At 51.5% G+C, this 25540-nt stretch overlaps 1 protein-coding gene across 1 annotated transcript; it reads right to left on the reverse strand.

Annotated features, from left to right (window-relative positions):
• Positions 1-285: 285 nt before the first annotated feature.
• LOC112117218 (adrenocortical dysplasia protein homolog) lies at positions 286-25014 on the reverse strand. The gene is made up of 12 exons (XM_029912035.1): positions 24916-25014; positions 15885-16000; positions 13672-13762; positions 10116-10195; positions 7235-7279; positions 6276-6310; positions 4802-4962; positions 4280-4367; positions 3613-3690; positions 1722-1817; positions 424-754; positions 286-316 (listed from the first exon to the last, which is right to left on the reverse strand). The coding sequence occupies exons 1-12, from the start codon at positions 24970-24972 to the stop codon at positions 286-288; spliced, it is 1209 nt and encodes a 402-aa protein (XP_029767895.1). The 5' UTR covers positions 24973-25014.
• Positions 25015-25540: the final 526 nt, after the last annotated feature.

A 25540-nucleotide genomic window follows, 5' to 3' on the forward strand; every position in this document is an offset into this window, starting at 1 on the left:
GGCCCGGCCTGCTCCAGCCTGGTCTTCTTGGCTCTCTGAGCACTCACCAACTCCATACCTGGGTTCTGGCCCACTACGTTCGCGTCCACACAGCTCTCGTCCCCCATGGGCACATCCGCACGGGGAGGTTTCCTCTGTGCTCTCTGATGGGTTTTGCCTGGATTGGACAAAACCTCGCCGTGGGCCTTATTGTCATCCACCAGCAGCTTTCTCTTAGTCACCCTGTGCTGCCTGCTCCTGGACAGATCTTTTCCCCCAGCTCCACTCCCCAGCTCAGTGTCCCATTCAGAGCTTGGCAGACCACTGTTCTCCACATCTGGGAGGGAAGCCGCGCCACCAAGCTCAGCCTGCCCTCCATTTGCAGGGGGTGCTGCTCTGCTGTTGATGCTGCCCAAAATGGGAAGAGCAGGAGAGAAAGGGCACAGATTGGTTTGGAAAGCTCCAGATGGCTGGCCGCAGGGGACGTCATAGCTGGCATCAGGGTGTTTATCCACATCAGGTGCCCTCTGGAACGTGGCAGCAGCTGTTCCTCGACTGGCAGCCTCTGGGGGACATGTACTGCTGTAGGACAGCAGTGATGGGGATACAGTCTCCACTGGTTCATTCTGGGATAAGCTACAAGGGGACTGCTGGCTGGAAGGCTCCAAGAAATCTGGGGTGTTGCTGTCAGGCTGTGTGATGGCCGCCTCCTCTGCGGAGTTGGGTAGCTGGGCCTCTTCTGTGCTTGGCAGGCTGGGCTGGATAATGGACTTCTCTGACAAAAGAGAACAAAACACAACTTTCCCCGTGGAAGAGGGCAGGAGACAGCAGCATGGGCAGAGATTGTCCCACCTGCCTGGAGCTGGGAAGGCAGCTGGGGAAGGACAATTCCAAAGGGGAACTATCCAGAGGGGCCAAAGATAGCAAAGCTGGCAGGAGAAGGTTCTGCCACAGCAACCCTTGGCTACCGGAGGCGTCCTCCAAGTGTCTTATCCAGGTTCTACTGGGCATTCTCTCCTCTGTGCTGACTGGCTGTTTGCATCAATACCCTCCCTCAGAGTCTCTGCCTGCTGTACAGGCTGCCCCGCCCCGTCCGACCCCCTCCACGTCCCCTCTCCCTTCGTTTAGCTGATCTCGTCCCAACACAACCCCTCCCAGAACATTAAAAACAAACCCAAATGGTGGCACTACTACAGCTTCTGTCACTGATCTCATTGTTTACGCGGCCTCCATCCCCCAGCCTTTGTCTGCCTGTTACTGTGTCTGTACAGCACCTAGCACAAGGGGGTGATCGCCGGTGGTCCCTAGGCATGACCATGATACAGTCACCACCAATACCGTGCAAGGGCAAATCAGCCATTTATGGGGGAGATAAGGTCTATCACCCTTGGTGCATGCAGATGGGTGGACTGGCAAACGCAATCACACACACAAACAGGCACCTGAATGTATCAAAGAGATCCAGCCTGTACCTTCCTGAAAACCATCCCCATCCCCTGCACGCGCACACAGCATGGGCCACGTTTTAAGAACTGCATGTGCAAAAGTGAGTGTGCAATTTCAAGTGTGATGGTGGTAACAAGGCTTACAAGTTGCATGTGTGCGCGCGCAGGTGAGCACACCGTTCTTCCTGTCTGACCCTGTATCTCCAGGTGTAAGATGTAGGGTGTGCAGACACAGAGAGAAGGAAAGATGCTCTCCGCTTGCAACAGGAGATGCTGGAAGGCAGTGTGTGCACTCACCTTCCAAGGAGGAGGACAGAGTCACGGACACTGACTGAAGCTTGTCCCAGGGATTATCCAGGGATACGTCCAAACTTCGGGACATTGCGCCAGGGTCTGCCAAAAGCGAGAATGAAATTAGACTGCAGCCCTACAGATCGGAGCACTGTAGGCCAGGCTAAAGGCCCCAGCAAGGAACAGTAACACACCCACACATGCTACAAATCCCTTCTGTCTCCTCGTGTTCCCATAGCCACAATCCCCACCATGAGCAGGACAGCAGTTCTCTGCACCCCCATCTTCACGGTGTCCTGCTGAGCTGAGCTTTTGTGAGGACACACTCCTGCTTGGGGGGGCTAAGCATCGCCTTGGGCGGGTGAGCTCAGCATCCACTAGACGTCAGCGCCCCTGGGGCCACTCAGCTGCGATCCATCAAACCAGGGACCCGGACACTGATTAAGTTGGCCACAGAGCCACTCTGGTGAGCTGATCCCCACAGTGGCTGATTCTGGGCACGTTATCGGCTGAGTAAAGCAAGGGCTTATACTCAACTCAAGCTGCTGTGCAGGCGAGGGGCCCAGCTAGGTTACAGATCGCCTACAGAAGCAATGAAGCGTGTGACTCTCTGCTATTTATGCTGTAGTAGCACCCAACGGCCCCAGTCACAGATCAGGGCCCGGCGTGCTAGACGCTGTACACACTGTACCAGACCTAGTCGACTGGGTCTGCCCCATCAGGAGGGGGACAACTCTCCTACTCACCCCACCCCTTTCTGTCTTCTTTGGTTCTAAGAGAAAAGAGGATGGACTAGCTAGCTGTAAACAGCCAAAGGGACAGCAGATGAGACACTGCTATGGGGTGCAAAGCATGGGTGACCCCATAAGAGGCTGCTCCAAGCACACATGCCCCACAAGGGGGATGCACAAAGACAACGCCTGTCAACTGGAGTGGCTGGTTAGCACCGATCTTCCTGCCCTGGCAGGTTTAAGCCACAGCCTGAGTGCTGATTTCCTGCCGCTTGGGGGTAAGAATTCCCTAGGGAGGTTCTGTGTGTTTTTACAAAGCCACACCTCTTGTCGGTGCATGCGCAGCAAAGAACTCGCCTGGGCAAAATGACAGATACCCCTGGCAACGGCTGGTGCAGAACCGCTGTCCTTAGACCAGAGATGTTTTAACATCTGACAAAGCCTCTGGCCCACTAACACAACCTTACGCTGCATCGCACAGAAAACTAGGCTCAAAATGTCACGGGATGGAGACCTTCAGGTCAGAGGTCCCCGCCCCCCCCAAAAGAACCAAGAGCAAGCGCTTCCCAGCTGATGAGAGGGAGGGCTGGTCCCTTAGGGGACGGAGGGCCAGGCCAGGCTAATTGCCAGCACCCTGAACGGCACTCAGAGAATGAGACCTCGCAGACAGACATTCGCCTGCTGCACACTTCTGCGTGCCACGAGCTAGCCCACTGCAGAGCGAACAGCAGCAGCCTAGCCAAGCGGTGGCAGAAGCATGGGTGATGACTGCGTGTGGGAGAGGAAGCTACAGCTCCTTGGCCGGCCGGGGGTGGCAAGAGGCATCGCTGCCACTTATTTTATTCCTCATGCAGCTTAAACAATTGTTTTTCAAGACAGCTGGTGAATTGACGGTTACCTCTAACATGGACAATCTGTGACTGGGGGCAAACAGCCCCGCTTGGTTAGCAGCCGACCAAAACTCCCCCCACATGCTCCATACCAGAGTTTACGTTTCAGAGAAGGACAAGGGCCTGGAAGACTAGTGGGATATTGCAATAGCCCCTCCATGGACCCCATCCTCCAGTGGAGAGAAAACTGGGAGGGGCAAACCCCAAAAGAAAATCCAGAACAGAGCAGACAGCTGCTGCAGGATCCAGGCCACTGGCTCAGGCTCTACTACTCACCACTGGTGCATGACACTACACTACAGTCATCCAGGTCCCTGTCAAGGCGGCTTCTCCCAGGAACGGTGTGAGGAGATCCTGCAGGAATAGGGGGGTTGCCGTCACCCTCTGGATTCCTCTCGCTGATTCAGCTTGTTCCCTGAGAGATCCCTAAAGCCCCCTCTCAGAACCACAGGTACCCGTCAGGGCAGAGCTCCACTGCAGCTCCCCCCCAGTTTCCACTGGGGAAGATCACAGGGTTCGCAAATCCCCTGGCTAGAGGCAGCATCTCATTCTAGCTGCATCTGTGAAGGGCCAGGCCGGGGACTGGAATGTCAGTTGCCATCCCGCGCCACGTGGATCAACATCCCCGGAGAGCGCAGCCCCGCAGGCAGGGCCTGACTGAACCATGCGGCTCAGGAGCCCTTCCCCCATTCCAGAGCAACCCCGGAGAGGCAGACCCGGTTGGTGCAGGAAGCTTGTGAGAGATGGGGGGGAGAGCGCGTCAGGCAGAGGGTGCTTCACTGAGACCTGGGCACGCTCCTGGAGAGCCACAGCCTGCTAACCCGAAGGGACCTCTGACTGAGAGCCTGCAGCTCTCAAAATCAGGTCTGCAAGGCGCTGGGGTAGAGCCCCAGCCCAGACATGGCCAGGCTTTGCAGACTGTAGGTACAGCTGTGGCACTGACCTGCCACGCAGGCATCACGAATCGCCGCCTCCTCCTCTGGGCCAATCACCAGGAAGTTGGCTGGCACTGTAAAGACGTCTTTACTCAGCTGAAATGAGAATTGTTAGCCAGCTTCTACATCACAGACAAAAGACAGAGAGTCCAGGCAGTCCGGCACACTGACCCATCCCTGGGGCTCCCAGCATCACTGGGAAGACCAGCAGCTCTTCCCCAGACCAGGAGAGAGAGCCCGGAAGAGCTGATTTAGCTCTTAGGTCTGAGCATCCAGCGTGAGCTCTGGGAACCCGACCGAGTGCAGCACTCTCCCAAGAAATGCCAAAAGCCAGTATGCCACAGCAAGAGCCACCCTCGCTCCCTCCAACTCGAAACCCCTCCCGCACTGGGTCCTTCCCTCCCAAGGTCGAAGGATTTACCTCTTTCTTCTGTGAGAAGAGCCCCACCGTCGCCCCTCAGCCCCACCTGGCCCCGTACCAGATCATCGGACACATGCACAGCCAGGACAGGCTGGCAGCCAGCACTGACCTCTCTCTTGCGCTCCACCTCCCAGTTGGTGACAGGGAGCCTCTCCCCTATGGCTGGCACCTCACTTGGGTCCAGTAAATCCAAGCAATCCTCAACATTCTGCTTCAAAACCTTGAGCCGTCTCTGCCCTATGTCGATCATTAACTGAGACACCGACATCCCTAGAGGGGGACAGACGCGCCCACGTCAACAGGCCACTGAGATCCCCTTTAGGCCACGAGCCCAGAGCCTAGCTGTGACACACACAGAGCGCCTGGAGAAGCTATTTTGTACCAACAGCTCTCAATACTTCCTTTCTGTTCACAGCAACAACCTTGTCTTACATTCCCACAGCACCTTCCATCACACAGGATCGCCAAAGCACTTTGCAAAGGATGTACTGCTCGAGAATTACTTAGCACGAAATGCCACCGCCTCTGGGGCAGAAGGGGGCAACCCAAAGGCACTGGGGAAGGCAAGAGGAGTTTGAATGGCATCTGCTCCGAGCCCTCAGCTGTGAGTTAGTTTTGGTTCCAGGAAGACCCAGGACTGGAACAGCAGGGGTTGCTAAGAGCCAGGATGGGGGTGTCTCAGTGCAGTTCCTGACGGACAGGCGCCCACAGCACACCACAGCCTCCTGCTGGCCCCCTTGCTGCCTGCTGCAGAGAGGCAAGGGGCTGATTCATTCGAATGCAGACGAGTCAGAGGCTGCCCAGTGGGAGCACAGTTATACCCAGTGCAGTGACTTGGCACTCCGGTGTAGGAACGAGGCAGAAGGGGGCACTGCCCAGGCTCTGTGAAGGCACACAGGTGCCCAGTGCCAGGGCTGTCGATCAGGCCCCTTTCACCAGCACGGACATCACTTCTGGGTGGGGGGGAGAGAGAGTTAATATGAATCTGGACTCTTTATTAACCAAGCGCTTAAGACCATTTTGTGCTGCCGAGAGTTCCACCGGGAGCCACCCAGGGCCAGAGGGAAGGCAGGGCAGAGCAGGCTGGCCTCAGGGAAAACACACCTCCATTGCATACCAGTGTAGCGTGGCCAAACGTGGCAAGCAAATCCTCAGGCCGAACTCCCTGTGCTTAGGGCCTCCTGCTGGCCTGGCTGGGTTTACAGCCCTTTGCTCCAGAGTGGTTCTCTGACTGCAGCACAGATCAGGGCTCTGCATTGTCAGTGGGTTTAGTAGCTGCACTGACAGCCCCAAAGCTCTCAGTCCTGTTTATCCACTGAGAGCCCTGGCAGTGTCAGGACGCATGGCTCATGCTGTTCCACCAGTGCGTCTCAGCCCCGCCCAGAGCAGACAGCTCCAGAGCGCAGGTCAGTCTTCAAACCACATCCAACTCCTTGCTGGGACGGCCGACGAAGCGGGCAGTTAGTGCCATCGTGGCAGAGATCTGTGTAAGGTGGACTGAGAACTGAGATCCACCAACTCATTTCACACAGGTCAGCAACATCTACCACCCCCCGCCTCTCCCGTCACTGTTCCCACTGTACCTGAGGAGGAAACAGTCTTCAGGGTGAGGCCTCTCCTGCAATAGTCAAACAACACAGATCCCAGGGTCAGGCTCCAGACAGCTTCCCTGCCCAGAACCCAACAGAAAACCTTACAAAGGTCATGCAGTGCCCCCCGGCCCAACAGGGAAACCAGAGCCGGGGGAGTGCCCCAAGACTGAGCCCCTGTGGGAATCAGAGCCATCCCTTGGCCTCTCTCTCTGATACCTGAGCAATTTCACTCCGGTAGCTCACTATACAGACGCTCCCTGACTTACGCAAGCGTTCCGTAAGTCGGGAACATATACCTGACAATTACACACACAAAAAAGGCTTACAGAACTTTTCCCATAAGTGCGGATTTGCGTAAGTCGACCTTGCTGCAGGCAAAGCACTGCACTTCTTTGAGGAGATGGGCCTTTCCGGGAATATGCTAGCCCTGCCCTTCCGTGTGCAACGCTTGCACTGAGACACGGGGGAGCTAACCCTACTGTTTCAGCCCAACTCCCTCTGCAGGCGATCTGAAGGGAAGCGTGCTGCTCTTCAGCAGCAACCCCAAACAGGAGGTGAGCAGTGGAAATTGTAAGACATTGTCTCAGCGGAGCAGGAGCCGCCTCCCTGCACACTAAGGGAGCCATTCACAAGCAAGGCAATGGTGCCTCTACCCCTCCGAGCCATTGCTCGCTCAGGAGGAACACGTGGCCAGTGGGGGAAGTTTCCTCACACCCTGAAGCACAAGGGCGAACACCCCCACATGTCATCCCAACCATCAACACGCTCAGCCATGAAAACCAGCTTTTTTTGATGACTCCTGCTAAGGTCAATCACAGCCTGTGACACAGGAGTCCCGCAGCCGGCGTAAACGTGCACCTCCTTTCGCTAGTCAGCACGACCCAGGCCCTGACCGAGCACACATCTTGGCAAGTCAGGAAAATGGTGCCACAACTGGGTCATGTACTCACTGCCATAGTTCCTTTATCTTCTGGAGGATTGAGGGCTCCTGATTACTGGAACAACAAAGGGTCTTGGTTACTGGTGCAGCAGCCTACCCGCCACGCCCAGACAAGGCGCTGCCCTCGCTGTAGTATGCAGCGCTATTTCCTTGAAGCCTTCATCTCCCCTTTCCCTCATCGCCTCCCCGAAAGAGCAGATGAGCTAGAACACGTGGGAGGGTTGCAAAGACAGCCTCCAAGGGTGATGTGATTAAAGCCAGGGGGAGAACGGCCGTTTAGAGCTACAGAGAGCCTCCATGGAAAAACAGGGACCCGGGGCATATAAGGGGTTTAGAGAACCATCACACAGGGGTCTAGTGAAAGCCCCAGTGACTGACTACATGCCTTCAACCCCTGCAGTGCCCAAGCAGCTGGGCCAGGGAGCGCAGAATGGCCAGCCCCGCAAGTTCAAAAACCTGAGTCAGACACCCCAAAAAGGGTTAGAACACCTGGCCTGCGAGGAAAGGTTAAAACAATTGGGCATGTTTAGCCTGGAGAAAAGACTGAGTGGGGCCCTCATTACAGTCTTCATGATGTTAAGGAGCGTTATAAAGAGCATGATGATCAATTGCTCTCCATGCCCACTGAAGTGATGGGCTTAATCTGCAGCCAGGGAGATGTAGGTTAGATATTAGAAAAACTTTCCAACTCTCAGGGTAGTTAAGTTTTGCAATATGCCCAAGGGAGGTTGTGCAGTCCCTGTCACTGGAGATTTAAGAACAGGTTGGACAAACCCCTGTCAGGGCTGGTCTAGGTTTGCTTGGTCCTGCCTCAGCGCAGGGGGCTGGCTTAGGTGACCCCTTTGAAGTCCCATCCAGCCCATGATTTTATAAAATTGGCCCCAAAATCATGAGTTTTAAGATTCAATTGTGATTTTTGGTCGATCTTCTGAATTCTGCCCTCCCCATGTACCCCACTGTGTGTGAGCGTGCCACTGTACTCCCAGCTCGCCCAAATAGCGAACGAGGCGATTTTAGCCTCTTGAGCAGGAGCTCGCAATAGAGAACCCAACCGAGATCAGAGCCCTGTTGGGCTACGCACTGTACAGCCACAGAGTAAGAGACTGTCCCTGCCCTGAAGAGCTAACAAGCTATGGACTGGCTCATCACATATTGCTAGCGGGGTACACAAATCGTAGTGTTCTGGAGTTCAAAGCCAGAGGGGACCATCTTCTAGTCCCATCTCCTCTATCATAGGCCATCAACACACCCAGCCACTTGCCTAGTAAATCCAACAACCATAATTACACCAAGGTATTACAGTCCTCAGGAGATTAAACAACTAGGGGCCACAAGCAGAGAACAGGAGGGACCCAGGTGCATCAATATCTGAGGCCCCGGCAATGGCAGGGGATTGATTAAGTGAGATATGACCAGATGATCCCCACTTCTCATGCTGCAGAGGAAGTTAAAAGAAACCCCAACCCAACTCTGACTCCAAGTATTTGAGGGACTCCAAGGGGATACTGGGCATTAGGGCCGAGATCCCCAAAAGGTATTTAGGTGCCTAACTCCCATTGAAATAAATGGATGCTCGGTGCCTAAAACACTGAGGACCTGGCCCCAGGATTCTAAGTTTCTATTCCCAGCCTCAGAGCAGGTTGTGGTGAGAACCCAGCCCAGCGCCACTGCTCAGGTGCTCTGCGAGGACTGGACCTGGGACCGCTGGATGTAAAAATAAGAGGCTCACTCACTTGAGCTGAAGGACCAGATCTCTTAGCATGGAAGTAGTAGTAGACTCAAACCTCTGTACATGGTCTAGTTGCTAAAGGGTGACCCAGCCCTGTACTGTGCTAGTGTGGGTCACAGAGGCACCTCACTGGAGAAGTTCCTATGGAAGGTTGTGTGGCAAAGTGCTCAAGACTTAGCTCTGCTCTGTTAGAGACTTGGGTTCTATGCCCCGCTCTGCCTAGGGATCTTGTGCAAGCACGTACTGATCTGTGAAAATGGTGAATGATAGTTACTCCTTCCAAGACCATAGCAAAGGCACAAAAATATCATCCCGGGAAGAGCTAGGAGTCTGGGCATGCAGTTTAGCAAATCTTCCATCCGGCCAAAGGGCCCTGTCTGGGACGAGTCTCTCATATATATATTTTGCTTTCCAAAAAGCATCTGATAGGTGGAGCTTTTCACAGCATCTGCAGCCAGGGCCTCAATTCCATGACCCGCCATAAATTCGCAAGAAATGGCCATGCCGTGAGCTGCATGCAGACTAAGTGAGGGACGCTGCCACAGGACCTCAGAGGGGTAAAGAGGCAGATGGGATCCCAGACCGCCAACTCTATGCAGTTCCCACACAGAGGGTGGTTTTCTGCCCGTGACAGGCCTGCAGGGAAAAACCCTGCTCTCCAGGGAAATCCCCAGCTATCGGCCTTCCCCATTCCCTGTCTCCTGCAGGCGGGGGGAAGAAGATAGCCAATCGGAGCTGCTGGATGTGCTGCGAACAACCTGATGCCTCAGCACAAGCAAGAGGCCTAGCCCCTTCCCCTGAAAGCAGAGGGCTGGTGCGCCCCGCAGCTCTCGCCCCAGTGCAGAGAGAGCTGCACAACCCCTCTGGCTTCCTTCTCCCGGGCGGGGGGAAGAGAATCTGGCTGCTGCTAACCCCACAAGCTCCTAGAGGTGAGGGGTGGGGGTGATAAAATTAAAAGTTGGAGGGTGCGATACTGGGGTCTTTCTGGCATCATCCCCGTGCACAGTCGTGCAACACGTGGGCCAGTCGATGCACCGTTTGCAATCTCTTGGCTTTGCCTTGAGGGTGCGGGATCCCCATGGGGCCCCCATCCCCAGCTGCAAACTCAGCGAGGGGGGAAGCGCGTGCGCGCCGGAGCTGCCACACCAGCAGAGGGCCTTACCAGTTCAGAGCCTCCATCCTCTGCCTCTGCAAGGGCAACACGATGAACTCATGGACGGACAGGTAGAACTCGCACTCCTCCTGGAAGGGACGGACAGGCAGGGTCAGGCGCGGGGCGCACAGCAAAGCCACCTGCTCCCCACAAGGGGGCATCGGCACCCCCCACGGCACTGGAGGGTGAGGGCCCAGTCAGCGAGGGGAGGGTCTCCACCAAGCCCCTCAGCAAATGAGGGTGCGAGAGGTGTAGGGGGCCGGGGAGTTGGAGGGAGCAGGAGAGGGGAATGGGGCCCTCTCGCCTCAGTGCTCTCTGGGGCTCCCCTGGCTATGTGGGATAACAGCCTGCCCCCAGTGGGCATTAAAGGAAACCGCTGCAGGTGGGCAGGCATCCCACAGCCTAGGCCCAGCCACCTCCGGCCTGGTTGCCAGGGCACTCAGCCTGGCTGGAGCGCCTGATGGCACAGAGACCTCTAGTGGCTGAATAACGTACTGCAAGCTCTTTCACACACCCCCTGTGTCTGAATAGTGTACCACAAAGACACACGCCCCAGTGACTGAACAACATACTGCAAGCTAACACACACACACCAGTGTCTAAACAACATATGCACATGCACACATCTAGTGTCTGAATACATGCACCACTACCAACCACACACACCCAACACTAGTGGCTGAATAATATACTGAATAATATACTGCAAGCAAACACATCCACGCACCCCCTCCCTCCCCCCGGCTCTAGCTGGGGCACCCACAAACAGTCCTGCTATTTTTTTGGAATGTGAAAGGATTGGGCTGCTCAGGCTCAAGTCACAAACCTCTGAGCACATCCTCCAGGCACAGCCTAGCCCTCTGCAGACCGTCTCCCTCTCCAGGGCAGGGCCTGCGCCCGGCTCCAGCCTCAGGCCGGTTTGGCAAGCCAGGCTGGAGCAAGGCGATGCACTCCCCGGCTAGCCCCTCGCCGAGGGATGGACCCCACACGGGAGACAGGCCAAGGAGTGCCTAGAAAGCTTTTGGGCAACAGCTGCAAAGGATTCTGGGAAAGCTATTGGGCTGCAAGCGGATGAGCAGGGGACAAGCAGTCACCTCAGCAGGAATGAGAACAGTCAGCCCCATGGGACGGGCGGTGTGACACAGGTGCCAAGGAACTGAGGGTGTAATGGGATTGGGAGTGCCTGCTTCCTCCAGCCACCATATCCTCCCTCCCCTCACAAAACCCACATTTTCTGAGGGGCAGTTCTCCAGAGCCTGGCACTACCCCTACTCTGGTTCACTGGACCCTCGCCTCTCATCCCCTCAAGCAAGGCCTGAGTGTGAATGGGAAGCTTGGAGTCAGGCTCCTGCAACACCGGGGCGCAGACCCCTCCAGAGATCTCATCCCTCCCAGGTGCCCCACCCCTCAGGTCTGGAGTGCACAAAAAATTCCTGTAAAACAGACGAAGGGCCCCCCTTCAATCCCCCACATGCCACCCCCCGCCTCCCTAATCCCGTGACTTGCCCCATCCCGCCCCCATCTCCCACATTCCATGCCCCACCCCTTGTCTCCCACGTACCGCCCCATCCCACATGTTCCATGCCTCATCCCACCGCATCCATAATGATCTATGCTGTCTCCTCAGTCCAAATGTTCTGATACTCACCGGCTCTTTCCCACATCCATCCATAATGTAACATGCTGACAGGCCGCAACTGTCTCTCCACACCCCATCAAGGCCCATTCCATCTCAGACATGCTGCATTGCCATGCCCTCCACCCCCCTCACCCTTTCCAGGACTTTCTGTGCCCAGGTGGCACCCCAGAACATTCTACCTGAGGAAGCCCCTACTCCCATCCAGAACAGTCAGCAACTAGGGGCTGCACTCCCATCTCCATCCCATGCCCTCCAGAATATTCCATACCCAGGTGGTGCATCCACAACACACTGGGGACACACTATCCCCATGCCCGCCCCTGGGGCATGGGAGGGCCTAATTTGCATCCTGACATGTCAGCAGAAGCTGTTTTGCATAAGAGATGTTGAATGGTCCAGTGAGGGACTCGTTCGTCAGGCCCGAGGGACCCATGGCAGGCGTGGCCCACTGTTCTGCAAACAAGACCTCTGGGCAGCAAAGACCAGACCAGGAGCAGGCATGGGCCTGAAGACCTGGAGGCAGCCTGGGGAGAGGCAACGCAGGGCTGCAGTGCCCAGGCGCCGACCACACATAAGGTAGAGGGGTGGGGTGTCGGACTGGAGGCACCATGTGAGGCGAGCCCTGGCTGAAAGGCGGAGCCAGAGTGACAGCAGTGTGCTGCCGAGCCAGGCCCAAGGAAGGGCCTACTGCTGAAGGACAGGGAGCTGGGGAGGGTTGTATTCACTTGGGAAGGTGGGGGACCCTTCAGGAAGGGGGCACGGGGGGGGGGGGGAAGAGAGAGGTGTGGTGGAGAGGAGCTCTCTGCAGTACATCACCCATCAGTCCAGTGAGCCTCACAAGGCTGGCTGCCCAGAGCAAGCCGGAAGAGGAGGCCCAGCAGGCCACGAAATATGCCTGCCCACGTGCCCAGAGAGCAGAGGCTGTTGTTGACCACACAGCTAGGAGCTGGTTCCCTAGCAAAGGAGCACCAGCCCTTCAGGAGAGGTCATATTGGGAAGGTCCACACCATCCACCTGCCCGCGCAGGGGCCGCATTGGAGGTGCTAGTTCTGGAGCTCCACCTAGTGCTCCTAGGCAAAAATAGTCACGGCTTATAGCACCAGCTCCACTCTCTAGCCCAAAGCAAGGGTTAAGCCTCGTAAACACGGCTGGAGGCCCTGGCAGGCAGCAGCTACTGGGGTCACTCAATGTGTTGCTAGAGCAGAATGAGTTTACATGTGCACCATCCGTCTCTGTTGTGAACATGGGGTGAACCGGAGGCTATGGAACTAGACTTGGATGTGTGGAGAGGCTCATGTACCTTCCCTTGAGGATCCAGAGTCTATTCCTTTCCCAGATAGCTCAATTCCCCCCTCCTCAAAATCCCCTCCTTCCCCCAAGCATTCTCCTCCTCAGTATTTTGCCATCAGGTCTGTGACACCCTGGCACCCCAGTGCATTCCTTAGGAACTGGGAGATGCCTTAGCTTTGCCTTCCCATGCAGGGGGTGGTTAAAGAACCTGTGTGTGTTGTGCTGCAGTTGGGTGTATCCCTACCTGCATGCATGCTGGAGGGGGCTTGAGAGTTTGTCACAGCAGTACAGTGTAAAGGGAGCCCAGGCTGGTGGGTCAGGCGGGCTCAGTGGTACCCCACTCCAGGTGGCATCCTGGAGGGAACTGTCACAATGTTGTAACATTTGCTGAACACCTCAGCCACACAACAAAGTGAGCCAAAGGGTTTCCAGCTGCACAAAGGGAGCTACGCGCAGCTTACGTTTGATTCTGGGCCCTTGGGGAGGGCAGCTGCCTGTCCAACACAAGGCATCTCAGCGGGATCCAAGAGCATTAGAATATCCAGAGAGCAGGGCACAGGGTCACCCTAGAGTACGACCCCCATCACTTTGCTCAGCTGGTGGATCCCATGGCCGCTGAGACAGACAGAGCCTTACCGCTTTGGTCTCCTCCTGGAAGCACACCATGTACTTCTGCAAGATGATAATCCTGCCAATGATGTTGGAGAACCCGGACTGCAGTTGAACACTAGGAAACAGAGAGCAGCAAAACAAATTTGTGAGTGACAAATGGTCTCAAACGTGCATGAGCAGTTGGGTGATGGCCTGTGAGAGGACTCTAGAACCACTGCTCCAACTCAGCGGCGCTGTTAGAAATCGGCCTGTTGGGCGACTATCAAACAAAGTGATCCCAAGTGCAGCACGGTGCTTAGAGCTGCGCGGCCTGTATGCTATTCGTGACTCCACTACTGACAACAGGCATGGCACTTTTCCCATCTGTAAAATGGGGAATTATAATACGTACCCGCCTTTGATGGGGAAGCTGAGGCAGACAGGTTAAGTAACTTGGCTCGAGGCCACAGCACGACTCAGTGGTGGAGCCAGGATTAAAATTTTCATGTTCCAGTCCCATGTTCGGAACATGAGCCTTTGCTCCCAAGAGTTTTCCAACAGTTATTGCTGCAGAGCTCAGCTTGGTGCATGCCAGGAGAGAGCGAGACTGAGCCGTGATCCATCCGCTGCAAACATTGCGGCAGCAGCAGTCTGGACACAGAACTGGCAGGCACTGGCTGATGATGTGAGGCAGAATCCTGCAGTAGGATGAGCTGCTTTATATCGGCAAGGGATGAATTGCTGCCTGCGTGACTGAGGAGTTCAGGCTAAGCCACAGGGCAGTCTCTAAGTCTGTGGTTTGCCCCAGTGCTGTTAGCTGATGTCCAGCGCACAGCTGCACTTACATAGCCAGGCAACACCCAGTGTCACAAGAGCAATCATCCTGCGTGTTTACATAAAGCTTTTCTTGCCTTGCTCTCAAACCCCTTTACCAAGGCTGGTGAGTATTATCCCCATTTTACAGATGAGGAGATGAAGGCTCAGAGGGGAAGTGACCTGCCCCAGGACACAGCAACAGAATTGGAACCAAAACTCAAATCTTGCGACTCCGATGCCTAGCGACTGGATGCTGCTGCACGCCTCAGAAGCACCACTCACTCTGAGGAGTGTATATCGGACTAAGGCTGCTAACAGGAGGCTCATAAATGTTCACTTAATTCCACATACGCTCACAGAGCTCCTCTGCTGGCTGGGGATCCGAGTGTTTCTGGCGCGAACACCCAGTTCTCTAAGCTGGGAGAAGCCCCCCGGCTTGGGAAATGATCATGAGGGGCAATGTCTGTCTCTGGAAGCGAGACACTGAGAACATCAGCAGGACGTTTGCTGCCCGTGTCTTCTCTTCCACCGACAGACAGACATTTAGCTTAGAGCTAGTGGATAAGTAGAAAGGCAACATTGCAGAAATGGCAGAAGTGTTTTCCTTCCATTGTTTTACCTAAAGGGCCAATTCCCAAATTTTCCACACACAAAAATGGTAATCATAGAATCATAGAAGATTAGGGTTGGAAGGGACCTCAGGAGGTCATCAAGTCCAACCCCCTGCTCAGAGCAGGAACAACCCCAACTAAATCATCCCAGACAGGGCTGTGTCAAGCCGGAACTTAAAAACCACTAAGGATGGAGATTCCACCACCTCCCTAGGGAACCCATTCCAGTGCTTCACCACCCTCCTAGTGAAATAGGTTTTCCTTTCTGCCTTTGAAAATGAAATTGGAGAATGGGGCGACTTTCAAACCTTGTGCTGAGCAAAATGAACACAGCTCCTTACACCTCATACCAGCTTGTAGCCAGCGGAGTCCCAAGGAGGATTATAGACCAATATAATCCCTTTACCCACGTTGGAGGTGGCACATACAGCAGCCCTACACAGACTGTTTAGGACAGGAAGTGAACGACATCAGATCCAACTGAAACTGCAAGGGGAAGTTAGAGAGGCGGAATGGAACCACCTGAAGTTACCAGTAGCGCTGGTGTCCTGGCCAAACTCTGTGACTCCTGTGTAAAGTGCCACTGCACCTTTAACGATCCCGAATAAGCAGGACCTCAGCCGAAACTCAACTCAAAGGCAGCACAGTTTGCAGCACCTGCAGGTGTCATGCTGGGACAGTAGATAAGTTACTTCCAGCAGCACCTGGGCTTTCCACATGGGCTCTCACCCAGCTACTGATTTAGCCCAACCCAACTTTCAATGAGAACCTGGCCGCCAGCTGCAATGCACAGTTACCCCAGCAAGGGTCGACAGACAAGGTGAAACCCACCATTCTGCCATCTGCACAGCTTCCGGGGAGACGACCACCCGGATGTAGTAGGACCCATCTGAGATGTGCAGGACGGCGGCACTGCCTTGGTCTGCAGCCTTCAAGTCACTCACAACCTATCGAGAGATTGGGAAGAAAACAAACATGGGCTTGACTCTTCCATCATCCCCGAGGAGCAGAGCTAGCGTTCAACACTGCTCCCAGCAAGACAGCCAGGCCAGGGGATGCTGCAGACACTCGGGCCCCCTTTACGATCACTCACCATGAAGTCGGTGAATTAAATTCACCCCTGAAGTCACAGGAGCTCTGCATCTGCCCATGCCTGCCTGTCAGGGAATCACACTTAGGAGGAGCAGCAGATGGAAACAGCGGGGGTCATGAGAGTGCTACTCCTCAGGCTGGGTAACAGCAGGAGCTACCCACAGGGAGGAGAGAGAATCAGGCGAGGGGCAAAGGAGGGGTGCCCCCACCACCCAGAGACTTTCAGCAGGAAGCCAGGCAGGAGGGGGCCGGGGAAGGCTGTGGGCAGGAGCCCTGCAGGGAAGCAGAGTGAGAGGCATGGCTGCTGCCCTGGCTCTAAGGCAGTTCCTTGCTTAGCGATGCTTCGCCATTGTCACATGACAAGTCCCAGGTTGGGTCAGAAAGGCCCCTCGAGAGGAAGCAGCCAGAGCTGGGAAGTATTGCACGGAGGCCTGTCCAGGGTTACAAGAGTCCAGCTCGGCCTGTTACATGAAATTGTTTATAAAAGTCAGCAAACGTTAAAGACCGCCAGACTGGGTTAGCATCACACAGAAGGACTGTGCCCAGGGGCTGTGTGACGGTAATGACTGGTAAATGCAAGAAGAATGGAATCGGAAATTAACAGACCAAAATTGGTATGTTGGAAAATAAACCTCACCCGTGATGGGCTATTGTGCACACCACTCTCTTTTGGGGTCCCTAAAAAATAGGCTTTGGAGGGGCTCAGAGCACCAGGGATGGCTGGACTGGAAGGAGCACGCTTTACCCTCCCGGCTGGGACCTTGGGAGCTGCTATGACACCAATGGACCTTCATCATCCTGGTCCTGAAAGGCATTCTGAGCAGCCCCAGCCAGAGAGGGAACTGACAACATTGGGCTCCAGCTAAACCCTGAACAGCATCTGGAATGGGCTCCTGTTCTCACCCCCACCCTGAAGTGTCTTTTTCCTTCCCGTCTCTCACTCTTTCTATCTTCTGTCTAGAGTCTGGCTTAGACAACGCCATTTTTTGCAGCACTGCTCTGAGCCTGCGACCAGAAAGGCAGCTGAAAGCAATGCCCTAAACAGCCCGACATTGGTACGAGTTTGCCAGGTCTCAGCATGGCTGATCAGACCATGTGTTTCTCCAGCAAAGAGGTTGCAAGTGAAAGTCAGCACCAAAGACAGAGCTGCATCTTCTATCTTTGCTGTTCTTTTTGCCCTCTTTTGTCTTGCTTTATCATAAGGAAGCAAGACTGGACTTCCACCAAAACAACTGCAGCTCATTTCAACTCATGTTTAATTTTCCCCCAAAAGGACATTTATCATCATCTTTAACACGATTTAAAAACTGTCAGGTGCTCTTCCCTAGAAGAAGCTTTCTACAGCGGAAGGGAAAGGGAGGAAGAGATACTGTTAAAATGAAAGCCTTACTTCATACGCTCCTTTCTAAATGCTCTTGCTGTGTTTCCTTCTTTTTTTGTATCTTTAATAAAAGGTTTAAAACAATTTACTGGTTGTTGTCCTGGGACTAAGCAGGTCTCTGTGCTCAAAACCCCAAGCCATGCTTAATGTTTAATGTCGGACAGTGACACAGTCACGTTAACGCCCTTGACTCGCTGGGCTCATTTATTCCATCGGAATTAACACAGCAGAAGGAAGACTGGTCATAGAGGAAAAGAGGGAGTGCAGAAGAGAGGCAGGGGGATGGGGGTCCCATTCGGGAGAGGAAAGGGGGCTAATTCAGGACAGATGGCAAGAGGGAGCAGATGACTGGCAGGAGTGAAGAAAAAGTTGTTTGGAATTTCTAAGGCAGGTGGCAAACTCCCCTGCGATCAGTTTGCATGAGAGCAGCTCAGGGATGTACATAGGCAGAGGAAGGGGGTTCACTAGAGCTGGGAAGGAAACCGTTTTTCCATCCCACAATTTTGAGATTATTACCGCTCAGTAATAACAACCACAGTGGAATTAAATTTAACATCCCTGTAGAGGGGAAAATACCGAAGAAACCCACCATAGTAGCATTTAACTTCAAAAAGGGGAACGACACACAAATGAGGAAGCTAGTTAAATCAAAATTAAAATATACAGTCACAGGAGTGAAATGCCTGCAAGCTGCATGGAGACAGCGTAACAGAGGCTCAAACTAAATGAATATCACAAATAAAGAAAACAAAAAACAAAAACAGCAAGACCATCAAAAGAAATGCCATCATGGCTAAACAACAGAATAAAAGAGGCAGTTAGAGACAAAAAGACATTGCTTAAAAATTGGAAGTTAAATCCTACTAAGGAAAACAGAAAGGAGCATAAAAACTGGCAAGTCAAGTTTAAAAGTATAACTAGGTAGGCCAAAAAGAGAATTTGAAGAGCAACTAGCAAAAGACACATACACACACACACACAGGAAAAAAACATTTAAGTACATCAGAAGCAGGACGCTTGCCAAACAATCAGTGGGGCCACTGGACGATCGAGATGCTAAAGGAGCACTCAGGGAAAACAAGGCCATTGTGGAGAAATTAAATGAATTCTTTTCATCTGAAGAGGATGTGAGGGAGATTCCCACACCTGAGCCATTCTTTTGAGGTGACAAATCTAAGAAGCTGTCCAGAATGAGGTGTCAGTAGAGGAGATTTTGGAACAAAATGATTAAACAAAGAGTAGTAAGTGACCAGAACCAGATGGTATTCATCCAAGAGTTTCAAGGAACTCAAATATGAAATTGCAGAACTTCTAACTGTGGGTATGTAATCTGTTACTTAAATAAGCCTCTGTACCTGATGACTGGAGGGTAGCTAATGCAATGCTGATTTTTTTAAAAAGTTTTCAGAGGCAACCTTGGCAGTTACAAGCCGCTTAGCGTAACTTCAGTACCAGGCAAATTGGTTACAGTAAAGAACAGAATGATCAGACACAGAGACGAACAGCATATGCTGGGGAACAGTCAACATGACTTTTGTGAAGGGAAATCATGTCTTGCAAATCTGTTAGAATTCTTTGAGGTATCAACACGCAGGTGGACAAGGGTGATCTAGTGGATATAGTGTACTTGGACTTTCAGAAAGCCTTTGACAAGGTCCCTCCCCAAAGGCTCGTAAGCAAACTAAGCTGTCATGGGATCAGAGGGAAGGGCCTCTCATGGATCAGTAATTGGTTAAAAGATAGGAAACAAAGGGTAGGAATAAATGGTCAGTGGAGAGAGGTAAACAGCTGGGTCTCCGTTCAGCATAGAATCATAGAAGATTAGGATCGGAAGAGACCTCAGGAGGTCATCTAGTCCAACCCCCTGCTCAAAGCAGGACCAACACCAACTAAATCATCCCAGCCAGGGCTTTGTCGAGCCGGGCCTTAAAAACCTCTAAGGATGGAGATTCCACCACCTCCCTAGGGAACCCAGTCCAGTGCTTCCCCCCTCCCCCCACCCCGCCAGTGAAATAGTGTTTCCTAATATCCAACCTAGACCTCCCCCACTGCAACTTGAGACCATTGCTCCTTGTTCTGTCATCTGCCACCATTGAGAACAGCCGAGCTCCATCCTCTTTGGAAACCTCCTTCAGGTAGCTGAAGGCTGCTATCAAATCCCCCCTCATTCTTCTCTTCTGCAGACTAAACAAGCCCAGTTCTCTCACCTCATAAGTCATGTGCCCCAGCCCACTGATCATTTTCGTTGCCCTCCGCTGGACTCTCTCCAATTTGTCCACATCCTTTCTGTAGTGGGGGGCCCCAAAACTGGATGCAATATTCCAGATGTGGCCTCACCAGTGGAGGGGAATAATCATTTCCCTCGATCTGCTGGCAATGCCCCTACTTATACAGCCCAAAATGCTGTTAGCCTTCTTGGCGCAACAAGGGCACACTGCTGACATATCCAGCTTCTCATCCACTGTAACCCCTAGGTCCTTTTCTGCAGAACTGCTGCCTAGCCAGTCGGTCCCTCGTCTGTAGCAGTGCATGGGATTCTTCCATCCTAAGTGCAGGACTCTGCACTTGTCCTTGTTGAACCTCATCAGATTTCTTTTGGCCCAATCCTCCAATTTGTCTAGGTCACTCTGGACCCTATCCCTACCCTCCAGTATATCTACCTCTTCCCCCAGCTTAGTGTCATCTGCGAACTTGCTGAGGGTGCAATCCATCCCACCATTCAGATCATTAATAAAGATGTTGAACAAAACTGGCCCCAGGACCGACCCCTGTGGCACTCCGCTTGATACCTGCTGTCAACTAGACATCGAGCCGTTGATCACTACCCATTGAGCCCAGCTCTCTAGCCAGCTTTCTATTCACCTTATAGTCCATTCATCCAATCCATACTTCTTTAACTTGCTGGCAAGAATACTGTGGGAGTATATAGAGTCATAACAGTCATAAATGATCTGGGAAAAGGGGTAAACAGTGAGGTGGCAAAATTTGCAGATGATACAAAACTACTCAAAATAGTTAAGTCCAAAGCAGACAGCGAAAAGTTACAAAGGGATCTCACAAAACTGGGTGACTGGGCAACACAATTGCAGATGAAGTTCAATGTTGATAAATGCACAGTAATTCACACTGGAAAACGTGATCCCAACAATACATACAAAACGATGGAGTCTAAATTAGCTGTTAGCACTGAAGAAAGATCTTGGAATCATTGTGGATAGCTCTCTGAAAACATCTACTCAATGTGTAGCAGCAGTCAAAAAAGCTAACAATATTAGGAACCATTAGGAAAGGCATAGATAAGACCACCGTAAATATCATAATGCCACTATATAAATCCATGGTATGCCCACACTTTGAATACTGTGTGCATTTCTGGTCACCCCAGCTCAAAAAAGATATTAGAACTAGGGCTGTCAATTAATCGCATTTAACTCATGCGATTAACTCAAAAATTAATTGCAATAAAAAAAATTAAGCGTAATTAATCGCACTGTTAAACAGAATACCAATTGACATTTATTAAATATTTTTGGATGTTTTTCTATATTTTCAAATATATTGATTTATATTACAACACAGAATACAAAGTGTACAGTGCTCACTTTATATTATTTTTTATTACAAATATTTGCATTGTAAAAATGATAAACAAAATAAATAGTATTTTTCAATTAACCTCATACAAGTTCTGTAATGCAATCTCTTTATCCTGAAAATGTAATTTACAAATGCAGATTTTTTTGTTACATAACTGCACTTAAAAACAAAACAATGTAAAACTTTGGAGCCTATAAGTCCACTCAGTCCTACTTCTTGTTCAGCCAATCTCTAAGACAAACAAATTTGTTTACATTTACAGAAGATGCTGCTGCCTGCTTCTTATTTACAATGTCACCTGAAAGCGAGAACAGGAGTTCACATGGCATTTTTGTAGCTGGCGTTGCAAGGTATTTACGTGCCAGATATGCTAAACATTCGTATGCCCCTGCATGCTTCAGCCACCATTCCAGAGGACATGTTTCCATGCTGATGATGCTCCTTAAAAAATAATGCGTTAATGAAATTTGTGACTGAACTCCTTGGGGGAGAACTGTATGTCTTCGGCTCTGTCTTACCCACATTCTGGCATATATTTCAAGTTATAGCAGTCTCGGATGATGACCCAGCACATGTTTGCTTTAAGAACACTTTCACAGCAGATTTGACAGAACGCAAAGAAGATACCGATGTGAGATTTCTAAAAATAGCTACAGCAGCCGACCCAAGGTTTAAGAATCTGAAGTGCCTTCCAAATCTGAGATAGGGATGAGATAGGGAGCATGCTTTCAGAAGTCTTAAAAGAACAACACTCAGATGTGAAAACTATAGAACCCAAACCACCAAAAAAGAAAATCAACCTTCTCCTGGTGGCATTTGACTTAGATGATGAAAATGAACATCCGTCGGTTTACACTGCTTTGGTCATTATCAAGCAGAACCTATTATCAGCATGGACGCATGTCCCCCGGAATGGTGGTTGAAGCATGAAGGGACATATGAATCTTTGGCGCATCTGGCATGTAAATATCTTTTGACGCCGGCTACAACAGTGCCATGAGAACGCCTGTTCTCACTTTCAGGTGACATTGTAAACAAGAAGCGGGCACATTATCTCCAGTAAATTGTAACCAAATTTGGTTGTCTGAGCGATTGGCTGAAGTAGGACTGAATGGACTGGTAGGTTTTACATTGTTTTATTTTTCAATGCAGTTATTTTTTGTACATAATTCTACTTTTGTAAGTTCAACTTTCATGATAAACAGATTGCACTACAGTACTTGTATGAGGTGAATTGAAAAATACTATTTCTTTTGTTTTTTTACAGCACAAATATTTGTAATAAAAAATATAAAGTGAGCACTGTACACTTTGTATTCTGTGTTGTAACGGAAATAAATATATTTGAAAATGTAGAAAACATGCAAAAATATTTAAATAAATGGTATTCCATGATTGGTTAATCACACAATTGATTGCGATTAATCTTTTTAATCGCTCGACAGCCCTAATTAGAACTGGATAAAGTAAAGAGAAGGGCAACAAAAATTACTGGAGAGATTAAAAAGACTGGGACTGTTGAGTTTAGAAAAGAGACGACTAAGGGCAGATATGATAGAGGTCTATAAAATCATGAATGGCGTGGAGAAAGCAAATAGGGTAAATAACACTTCCTTTTCACATAACGCAAAATCCAGCAGGCACCATATGAAATTAATACGCACCACGTTTAAAACAAACGAAGGAAGTACTTATTCACGCGATGCACAGCCAAAGGATGATATGAAGGCCAAAGTATACGTGGTTTCAAAAAAGAATGAGGTAAGTTCATGGGGGATAAGTCCATCAATGGCTATTAGCAAGATGGTCAGGGATGCAATCCCATGTCCTGGGTGTCCCTAAACCTCTGACTGCCAGAACCTGGGAATGGGCGACAAGGACTGGATGGTTTGATAATTGCCCTGTTCTGTTCATTCCCTCTGAAGCACCTGGCATTGGCCACTGTCGGAAGACAGGATACTAGGCTAGAAGGATATTGGTCTGACCCAATACAGCCGTTCTTATGTTGATTTAAAAAAACATTCCCATCCCAAATTGGGATGAAAAGTCAAAATCTCAAAAATATTTGCAAACTGAGCATCCAAAACTAATAATAAATCAGTTTGGGTCAATTCATAGAATCACAGAAGATTAGGGTTGGAAGAGACCTCAGGAGGTCATCTAGTCCAACCCCCCTGCTCAAAGCAGGACCAACCCCAACTAAATCATCCCAGCCAGGGCTTTGTCAAGCCTGACCTTAAAAACCTCTAAGGATGGAGATTCCACCATCTCCCTAGGTACCATCCCCCCCCAGTCGAAGTATTTTGTTTTGATTTTGACTTTTTTCATATTTTTACTATAAATTAACTTCACTTTTGAAATGAAAAGTGGCTTCTAACTGAAAAACTGAACTTTCTGTTTAGAAAATGTCAAAATGAAACATGAGACACAAGGTGGGTGAAGTTTTATTGGACCAATGTCTGTTGGTGAGAGACAAGCTTTTGAGCTTACACAGAGCCCATCTTCAGGTCTGTGGGGCTCGAAAGCTTGTCTCTCTCACCAACGGAAGTTGGCCCAATAAAAGATATTCCCTCACCCATCCTGTCCCTGATACCCTGGGACCAACACGGCTACAATAATCCTGCATAAAACAAAACATGGACAAATCAAACTTTTTTCTGAAACGAGAACTTTGTCAAAATTGACCCTTTCCTGCGACAAATTTTGATTTAGATGAATTGACGTTTTCCAAAGAAAAAAAAGTTTTATTGAAAAATTCCCAACCAGCCTCAGGCATCACAGCCTCCGTCTTCTCTTATGACATTAATGACACAAACTACGCTCACCCCACACACACACTCTGGTCTTAGTGAGGCCAAGGCACTGCCTTCCTGCCCCATTCTCCACCAGCTATGCCTCTGTAGTTCGTGGGTGTGTCTCCACTGTGACTGCAGCATGTGTAGACATACCCAAGCTAAGCTGGCTCAAGTAACAATAGCAGTGAAACCACGGCAGCACAGGAGGCAGCTGCTCAGGGTCCCACCATGACTTCACTGTGATTCGTGCTAGAGCTAGCTTTGATCTAGCTTGGGTACATCTACACGTGCTGCGATCATAGTCCTGATTGCAAGATAGACATACCCTGCAAACCCCTCAGGGCAGGCACCTGTCTCTATCCAGTGTTCAAATAACAAGAGTGGGACGAGACCCAGATCCAGGAAGGGAAGGGGCAGCACCCCAGAGGCCGCCCCATTGCAGCAGGTGTGGGAGTGCTGTGGGAAAGGGCTGCCTTGCCCAGCTGGCTAGCGACCACCTCAGGCTGATGGAAAGAGCAGCAGCACCATGCCCTTCAGGGCTCAGACATGGGAGGGAGTCATGTGGTATGTTGACCATGAGGGGCAAAAAGAGAGATCTCAGCCCATCCCCACCCAAAAAGCCGAAAGAGAAATGCCACAGGGGCGGGAGAGAACCAGACAAAGAACTGGCAGGCACGTGGGTTCTAGGGAGAGAAAACTGCACAACATTCAAGGGGAAGAGAGAACCAGAGCCCCAGGAGGGGAGTTCAATTTTAGAGCGAGATGGTGTGTGGGGAGCTGGAAAGACCAGCCCTCTAATGTGTCTCAGTTCCCTACCCTTTCTGGGGGAGGGGCAACGAACCTGCACCATGCCCTCCTGGCTAGCCCTCAGGGAGCCCAGTGAGTGGAGCTCTGCAGAAACGCTCAAGCCACGGTGACATCCCGCAGCAGAGGTTTCCCACGTCCAACAGGGCGCTGGGAAGAGGCGAGTGATGCACAGCAAGTCCCAGTCACTTACTTTCAGGATATGCCCAGGCACCTGAGTATTTCTGGAGTCCAACTGTTCGTATTTCATCAAGAGGTTCAAAATCCAAGGCTGGAGGACGTAGACTTTAGGGACAGACACCCACCTCCTCTCGTCCTCTAACCTGAGAGAGAAGAGGCAGGGGTCAGGTCTGAAGACAGGGAAGTGTGAAGTCTGCAGCTTCAGCCCAGAGTTCAGAGACACGTACAAAACAGCAGAAAGGCCAGCAGTTGCCCCCAGCTCTCACTGGCAACAGCTCAGTGACCATTAGGAAAGATGGATCAGGTCCCTTCCCTGGGCAGGACCCTGCACATGGATCTCACCAGCATTCCTTCTCTGGCTGTCCGGGCAAGCCATTTTCCCGTTGCATCTTTAATGCATACAACTATTTGCGGTCCCTCCATGGCTGCTATTTAAATCCCACCGCAAAGGGCTGGTGACCCCTGGCAGTACAGTCGAGCAGAAACAGCTACCTATGCTTACCCCAAAGTGTCCATCCTTCTAGTAGGGAAGGCCACAGATCTCGCCCAGCTGAAGAAAACATCTGTCCTCTGGACTGTATCTCAAGAGCTGTGTTTTTTGACTGAGGAGAATAGGTTCCCTGCAGTAATTGACTGTA

Source organism: Terrapene carolina, unplaced genomic scaffold (genome assembly GCF_002925995.2).
Source record: "Terrapene carolina triunguis isolate 2854851 unplaced genomic scaffold, T_m_triunguis-2.0 Scaffold168, whole genome shotgun sequence".
Taxonomy (NCBI): Eukaryota; Metazoa; Chordata; order Testudines; family Emydidae; genus Terrapene; species Terrapene triunguis.